General features: G+C 43.9%; 1 protein-coding gene across 1 annotated transcript; it reads left to right on the plus strand.

Annotated features, from left to right (window-relative positions):
• Positions 1–284: 284 nt before the first annotated feature.
• On the plus strand, positions 285–6364 carry LOC143299140 (uncharacterized). Its single transcript, XM_076612268.1, has 4 exons — positions 285–467; positions 1964–2088; positions 5646–6304; positions 6355–6364. The coding sequence occupies exons 3-4, from the start codon at positions 5973–5975 to the stop codon at positions 6362–6364; spliced, it is 342 nt and encodes a 113-aa protein (XP_076468383.1). The 5' UTR covers positions 285–467; positions 1964–2088; positions 5646–5972.
• The last annotated feature ends 2516 nt before the right edge of the window (positions 6365–8880 follow it).

The following is an 8880-nucleotide window of genomic DNA, read 5'->3' on the forward strand; positions in this document are numbered from 1 at the left end:
TCCTGTCCCGCCCCCCACCGAAAACTGGGGAACCGCCCCCCCCCCCCCCAAAAAAAAAGGTCACTCGAAGCCTACACAGTTCCACTCACTGAGATATAACTATGTTTACGTCGGTCCCACGACTGGGGAAAAAAAGAAAGAAAAAAAAAGAAGATACAAATCGATGGTTCCTTTTCATTCCGTGACGTAAAGCGTGAACACATATATATATCTCAGTGGCCTCAGTCGGCGCTTCCCTTGACTAGCTCAGCGAGTGACTCAGAAAACCAGCTCTGTGGCGGACTGGGCAGAATGATTATGCCTGCCACCCGAACAGCGTCTGTGAGAGGATTGCTTTTCCTTCTTCGCTTCGGTTTGTGGTTGGTTGCCTCCTTCCTTCTATTCTACAACAACAACGAAAAATCTGGTTCCAGAACATTAGGCATTGGTGGGTCTGTCTGCAGGGCCGCTGCGGGTTCCTCTGTCAGGTCAGTGTGTGGATATAGCCTGCCAGTTGTCGTGCAGTGCTGTCAGTTCTTCCATCCTCCGGAACACCTCAGTCGGTCTTGTTGACTGATCGAATGATTCTGTTGATGGACTCTCTCTCTCTTTATTGTTCACACACACACACACACACACACACACACACACACACACACACACACACACACATATTAGGCATTGGTGGGTGCGCTTTATGTTTATCTAGACCAAGGAATAACCTTTACAAATCTAGTTTCCAATACTCCGGCTGATGGAATTTTACATGAAATATTCTTCCACTCACTTCAAGAATCAAAACGTGTTTAATTAAAAAAAAAAAAAAAATCTGAAGAACCATCTCATTAACTCTCCGAACAGAATTACTAAGCCTATATCTGTTTGTCTACAGCTTTATATATCACTTATGAAACTTGATGCCACGGTTTCGTATACGCTCATATTGGCAAGGCGTTTGTGTTTTCGTAGTGTATTAGATGTGTGTGTGTGTGTGTGTGTGTGTGTGTGTGAAATGGGGTGGGTTTGGTTTTCGAGGATGTTTCGCGGCATCACATTATTATGCCTACTGTAATACTGACTTGATTCAAGTAGAGGGGTCGATCACACACAACATGCCATTCCTCATATGCCTCCATTGCCGCTATAAACACAAAACGTTTCCTTTAATCAGGTTCCAGAGTTTAGGACACACACATATATAATAAATTATCTGTCAATCTATCAAAAGTAACAGTTACACGCGAACACCGATGACTGCTCCACACACAACCAAGAACCTATCTGGCTTGGGTGTCGAAACGCACGAGCTCACTTCAGCAACACTACAGACAAGTGTTGAAGTTAGTTTTGCATGTCAGATAAGATGAAGACTCTCCCTGGCTCGGAAACCCCACAGCCATTCGCGGCCACTTTAGCTTTTCGTTCGCACGCATCGCACGGCTTTCTCGGGCTGAAATCACATTCAAGTCATTTTGTGTGTGTGTGTGTGTGTGTGTGTGTGTGTGTGTGACTGACAAACGCTGGAAACTCTCTCTCTCTCTCTCTCTCTCTCTCTCTCTCTGTGTGTGTGTGTGTGTGTGTGTGTGTGTGTGTGTGTGTGTGTCTGACAAACGCTGGAAACTCTCTCTCTCTCTCTCTCTCTGTGACTTGACTGACAAACTTTAAAAATTTATTTATTTATTTATTAAATTTTTTTTTTCAATCCTCACAACAGAGCAATCCTCAGCAACTACAACAGAATCATCAATATAATGATGTTGGTTGTATAAAGGAAGAAGAAGAAGAAGAAGAAGAACTGACGCTGGAAACTCTGCCGTGTGTGTGTGTGTGTGTGTGTGACTTGACTGACAAACTGACGCTGGAAACTCTGTGTGTGTGTGTGTGTTCGTTCGCTCGTGTCTTCGTAGTCCGCTGAAGTCAGTGTTGAGACGTTCGGAATCATTCCCAGTGCGTGTGTGAAACGTTGGCTGTTTTCGTTTGCCAGATGAAACGAGTGACCTTCGCTGTTTTCGAACTGACCTCGTTTTTCTCATAGTGGTACTGACTGTTTCGTGCACGTGACGCCAGGTTATCGTGAGTCAGCTGGAGTGCGCAGCAGAGTCTGAAAAGGTTAGTAACTTAGAATGAAGGAAACAATACTCACGTCTTCATGTTCCAACCAATGTTCCAGTAGTGATGACTGTTTACAACTTGTTTGAATATATAGTTCTGCGGTGTGTGCAATATGTGTGCTGTTTGAGAGAATAGAGCAAATTTCTGCGAAGGCTGAAAGAAAGGTTTGTTTTTAAGGGGATTAACTCTTCCAGGTGTCCATTTGACGACGGGCCAGAGAATTTGCGCTTTGTGAACTGAAGAACTGATTTCAGTCGTCAGTCGTGTCTGTCAGTGTGTCCCCGGCCTTCACCCTTTGATGCCTTTCCTTTGGCTTGTCTGTGCTGGTTTCTGTTTCTTTTGCGTGATGAGAGCTTAGGTGTCACGTCGACCATTACAGTGATTTAAGGTTGCAGCACACACCTGTCATTTATTAAACACATTGTTCTTCAGTCTCCTGTTTGTGCAAAGTGTATTAATAAAGAAAATCCACCAAGTACAAAACCTGTTTGGTATCCATGGACTTTTTCTGTTAGCAATTCATCGTGTACCTCAGTGTCTTACTTGTCACGTACACTAGTCAAAGTGATTTCCAGTTCTGCAGATATTCAGTTTTTTTTTCCTTTGGCAGACAATCATTATCGCTTCCTTCTGTGTCAGGACTTCTCTCCCCTGAAAAAGCCTTCATCTGATGGCCAGACCACGAGGTTCCGAGCTGTTTCAAAGGGTCATGACAAAATCAGCTGTCATTCCATCTGCACATGTGGTTTCACCATTCTGCATCTGTTTCTGATGCAGAACACTTTTGTTCCCTGTATTGTTAACCCCTGAAGCTCTGTTGATTCGGAGTCATCCCACGCCGGTAGTTTTAACTCACTCAGTACGGCCAGTCCTCTCTTCTCCTCTACACAGACCCCTCGAATGTCCAGTGGGTGTCTGAATGACCCAACCTTTAGCTTCCGTCGTCAGAATTGTGGTATCTTTGTCAACATTCACCTCTTCAGTATAAGAGCCTTCCGCTTGCAATATTTTGATGATGGTAATTGGGGTTAAACGCTGTTAACGTCGTCTCTTTCGCCGTTCGTATGGAGAGAGTTAACGCAGCATTTGATACCAGTGTTAACAACTTCCCCCTTCTTCTTTCATCCAATGTCTCAAGTGCTTTTCTCCAGAATTTTACCATGCTGCGTTATTCTTTTCATTAAATAACTTTCAAGAGACTTCTTTACCCACACTGCAAAAACATTTCGTTTAATTTTTATCCTCTAAGTAGTGATGACCATCTTGCTTCTGGTCAATATGTAGTTGTTTTCATACTTCCCTTTCTGTCTCCACCTTTCTGGTGACGATTCATTTTCTAATCAGTGTATGGCTTGCTTTCAACATTTGTTCCCTGTTCGCTTCAATGGATGCTAAATAGAAATCATTTTCGTCTTCAGTCAAGAACATTATATAGGAAAAACACCATTGATCGCATTATAGTCGTTAGCTATCTGTTCTGTTCTGTCACGGGTCTCTTGTGAAAAAGCAAAGCGGAATGACACGTGTAAATTGAAACAGAAGTTTCCTTGTTCTGTTTTAATTTTGATGTAGACTTTGAATAGGGGGTGACGATTTCAATAGATCTACACTGACTATTCGCCTCTTTGATGTTGGTAAAAACATACACGAAACTAGACAGAGGTTTTGCAGCTTCACTGAAAATGTGCGTAGTTTGTTGTTGTTGTTGTTTTCCCCCTTCTTTTTATCCCCTTCTATGCGATATAGGGACTTCTGTAATAATTTCTTTCCAAGTTTCCACATATTGAAGACAGGGCATCATAGAATGTACCGCTCCTCTTGAATTCTTTGATGGAGACTCGCGGTCGTTGATCCCCACTCCTTTTTATATTTATCACTGAAATCAGTTGAAACAGCTGATTCACAGCAGTCATTTGAATTGGCACAAGGCTGTTTTTAACTTTGCTGCTTGGAGATGATATGCATGAATACTGTTTAAATTGGGGTTTAAACTGAATTAATATTTAAATAAATAAGTTTATGAATTTCTGTCGTGGTAAATATTAATAAGGAATGCGCCTGATGTTTGTTATAGTGGTAAGAAACTAGAAGTCTCTTATGATTTTCAGCATCTTGGAATAAAATTCAGTTATAACGGAAGCTTTAAACTCATTTTGCTATACGATGCAAAGGTGTGGTGCCACACATGTGTGACCTGGCCAGGAAACTGCTTCTGCGTTTTTGAAAAATAAAAATATTACTTACAAAGTCTACTACACCTACTAAAATGGTATTAGAATTCGGTCAGTACCACATAGACACTACAGCCAAATGTAGAATGCTGTTTCTTCTTCTTCTGTTTTTTTCCACAAAAGCCTGATTGCGTTTCATGGTTGTAACCACCAGTTATTATCAATGGTTTCTCCAGTCAATGGGAAACCATTTACAGCTTAGCCTTTTGTGAAGGACTATGACTGTCAAATTAGGAGGCAAAATTGCACTGGCTCTTAGTGCTGCAGCCTTGTGGGCTAGTTGGCCTTTGGGAACCATCCCAACGCCGACTGTCCTAAAACCCTCTTGGCCGAGAGAGTGGGGATGTACTTGGGCAAGCACTCTCCACTATAAACAAATTCTAGCCCAAATAGTCGGAACAGCAGTTGCCTCCTCTGCTGTTCTGATGGTCATAGTCGGACACGACTGACTATCATATATATATAAAATTGTGTGTTGTATGCAGATTTGTGATTCAAAGGCATGAATCCTGACATTCAGAACTTATCCCTGTTTTCGACCCATGTTGAGGCCACACTGGATAACTTGGGACTGGGTATTTGGTATAATAACAGAATGCATAAGCAAAACTTTGCGTTCGATATATCCTTACCTGTCTCTTGAAGTAATGAACTCTCAGTCATAAGTAACCAATGAAAAAATAATGAATTGAGGATGTAATTATAGAATGTTAAAGCAAAACTTTGCGTTCAGTATGTCCTTACCCAGCTGTCTCTGGAAGTGTTGAATTCTGTCATAAGTTACCAATACAAAAATAAGGAATTGAGGATGTACAGAGAAATGGAAGACTGTGCCAGAAATCAGTGTTTGAGTCGAGACTGAGAGGGTGGATTTAATTAATTAGTTTGTCAGTGTTTTCAGGAAATCAGGAAAGATCATCTGAAGAGGTTTTATTACAAACACCCTGACGCGATTAAGTTATCTGAACCGCTTTGCTCCACTTAAAGAATTCAGTTTCTCCAGCTGGCTAAGTTTCCGAAAATTGTCATGTCGAGTAGATATACATGTATTTAAATTTTCATTCTGATGCAACATCCTTATGCTCAGTGTGTGTGTGTGTGTGTGTGTGTGTGTGTGTGTGTGTGTGTGTGTGTGTGTGTGTGTGTGTGTGTGTGTGTGTGTGTGTGTGTGTGTGTGTGTGTGTGTGTGTGTATGTGTGTGTGCGTCTGTGTGTGTAGCCTGTGCATGATGGATGCTTCAACGAAAGTGAGAAAGAAGAGAATATTAACGCACAGGCACACGTGTGTACACGGCATCGACAGGAGTGGTTCTTTCTGTTGCAGCAACAGAAACATCACCAGCACCAACAGCAGCAGAGAGCAGGGACAGCAGCTGCAGCAGTATCATCGTCACAATCGGCGACACCCCCACCATACCATCACCACCACCACCAGTATCACCCCCACCATACCATCACCACCACCACCAGTATCACCCCCACCATACCATCACCACCACCACCACCACCAGTATCACCCCCACCATACCATCACCACCACCACCAGTATCACCCCCACCATACCATCACCACCACCACCAATATCACCCCCACCATATCATCACCACCACCACCACCACCACCAGCAACAGCGTGAAGCCTAAGCCCCGCCATGGCCTCAGGCGAAGTCGTGGTGGTGATGCGGAAGCGTCGCCAACCCTCGGAAGACCTGGATGACACTCCGGAGTCCACCTCCGTCGACGACATCCCCGTCAACGAGTACAGCGACGACAACATCGACGACATCGTGGAGGCCAACATGGCGATAGACAGCAGCAGGCAGCTGGCCTTTCCCGGCCACAGGAGCGGCAGAGGCAGCAAGGCGGCCAGCCACGTGCACCCCGAGGACGCCGTGAGGCAGTTCGCGGACGGCGTCAGCGAGGAGGACGCCCAGGCCCTGATCGCCGCCAGGACCTTGACCTTGCTCAGGGACCGCGGCTGTCAGCAAGGGGGCGGGGCCACAGGTGGGCGGGGAACACCTGCAATGGAAGCAGGCACGGGTGACCACAGAGAACACCTGGCTGGGGCGGGGGACAGGGGCAGATCTGAGAACGCGTTCAGGATGAAAGACGAGGACAGTACAGAGGAGGAGGAGGAGGAGGGGGGGACAAGGAGCGAGAGGTGTGTGGGAGGCGGCAGGGCGGCAGAGAGGGAGAGGGAGGAGGGCGAGGCACAGAGAGAGGAGGGCGAGGCAGAGAGGGAGGAGGGCGAGGCACAGCCCACAAGACGGAAGAAGAAAGGGGCTGGAAGGCATCCTGCCCGAACACTGAAACAGCGTTTGAGGCGAAGTAAGTGGTCCTCTGTGTGTGTGTGTGTGTGTGTGTGTGTGTGTGTGTGTGTTGCCTGTCTTGCTGAACAACCCATCGCACTGTCAGGCCTTGAGAGCCTACTGCCTTGTGTATGCATGAAACATAAACACAAAATGGAATAAAAGGAATAATCAAAATAAACAAACAAAAAATTTTAATGTAAGGAAAAAGACCTCAGTGGCTGAAACAAAGTCAGCCCCACTGTTTGCTTTGTTCCATTTAGCCATGCGCATACGTCCTTCGAGTTGTTCAGCTCTGTAAGATAATTTTACCCCAGAACTGCTCAACACCAAAGTTTCCAAGAGCAAGAGCAGCTGGTGGCTGCGTACATCTGTGTCACAGTGGCAGTCCTGTGGGTTCTTGTACTCTGTGTGTGTGTGTGTGTGTGTGTGTGTGTGTAAAAAGTTGTGGAATGGGCTCAAAGGTGTCAAACTGATAGGTATTCGTACTCGGTTTAAACAAAAACGAAAGGTCAGTTACTGCTTGATTCAGCCCTGGACATTCAGTTAGTGACACTGGTTTCTCACAGTCTGTTTTTTGGTCAGCTTGTTGTCAGCCGTGTGGCTGGGTGGACTCGACAGAGCCGGTCACTGCCAGACTGAACGGTGTGTAGAGCTGGTACTCTGCTGAACCATGAGAACCTTAACACATTGCTTGTGTCTGAGTAAGGTGTCAAAGTGTGTTTTTATTACATTGAAAAAACCGAATGAACAAACAGAAAAGATGCACACACGACCACACTCATTAAGAGCAAGATAAAGTCAGTTTTCTATCGGTAAAAATAACAGAAAAAGACAGGGTTCATTCCAATCGTCCAGTCACTTTCGAAATTCCCGTCAGCTGTAATTCCTTTCCGAACTGAACCAACGAACCTACCGAACCAACGGGATCCACTCTGCTCTACATCTGTCAGAGAGTCAGAAAGACAGACAGACAGACAGACAGACAGAATGAAAGAATAAGTAAATAAGAAAACGAATTGGTGATATTTTGTGTCCGACATTCTGTTTCCAGTTATCAGCATGTAAGTGTTCCATAATTTACATCAGCAACTGAAGAAAGAGGGTGGAGAAAGAGGGGAGAGAGAGAGAGAGAGAGAGAGAGAGAATGAATGAATGAATGGTTTATTCATGTAGGCCATTGCCCCTCATGAAAGGGTGTCAGACAAAAACATATGTGAGAAGAAAAAATAGAATAAAATAAGCAAGACAAATATCATACGTTGTCATGCAGTATACACTTAACTAAGTAGTACACAGCAGATAAATAACAACACGCCTATTTAACTGAACTCAATAAAGTAATCGTGTCATCAGAAGTGGCACAAGCTTAATAAATTAATTTTACGACGTAAGAGTGGATCGAAGCTTAAACGCTTTGTACAGATAAATTGAGAAATTTCTGATAGTTTGTTCGTGTGTAGATGCCATAAGCAGCGATAATCTAAACTGACTAGGGAACTTAAAAAAATTCAACGGTATGTATTGCATTCTTAAGTCATACATAACAGGACAGGATAGAACAAAGTGCACTTCATTTTCCTTCCCCTTCTTACACAGTGGACATAATAAATCAGACTCATCATGTACTTTATAACGGTGACTATGTTCTGCAATTTCCGAAATACCAAGTCTAAATCTGGTCATTATATACTTTAAATGTTTATCTATATTCATCAATAAATAGGTTTTGACATCGGGTATAGTACAAAAGGTTTTATAGGCATTAAATCTTTCACTGTTGTTAACATGGAAATCCCATTCTTGTCATCTACAAACAATAAGTCTTTCTTTAAAAGTCCGAAGAAACTCATCAATCCCCTCTACACCTTGATTAAGCCATACATACCCAAATCCAAACATAAACAGTTTACAGCGTATACTTGTAGCCCAGTTTCTTTTGCCACGCGCATCAAGATCAAATAACATTTTATAGGCTTTGTGAGGCAGTCTAGACTCATGCATTCTCAGTTACTGTAACCAATACTTAATGCATTTTATAACTGAATTTATACAGATAGGATATCTGTTTGTTTCCCCGTATATCAAATCATTGGGAGTTCGCTCTTCTAGAGAGAGAGAGAGAGAGAGAGAGAGAGAGTGTGTGTGTGTGTGTGATGGAGGGAGGAGGAAGAGAGACGATGGGGGTAGGAGGGAGTGAGAGAGAGAGAGGGGGGGGGGGGGGTAGGGGAAGGCAGGGAGAGAGATTGGC

The sequence above is a fragment of the Babylonia areolata genome, chromosome 24 (genome assembly GCF_041734735.1).
Source record: "Babylonia areolata isolate BAREFJ2019XMU chromosome 24, ASM4173473v1, whole genome shotgun sequence".
NCBI lineage: Eukaryota > Metazoa > Mollusca > Gastropoda > Neogastropoda > Buccinidae > Babylonia > Babylonia areolata.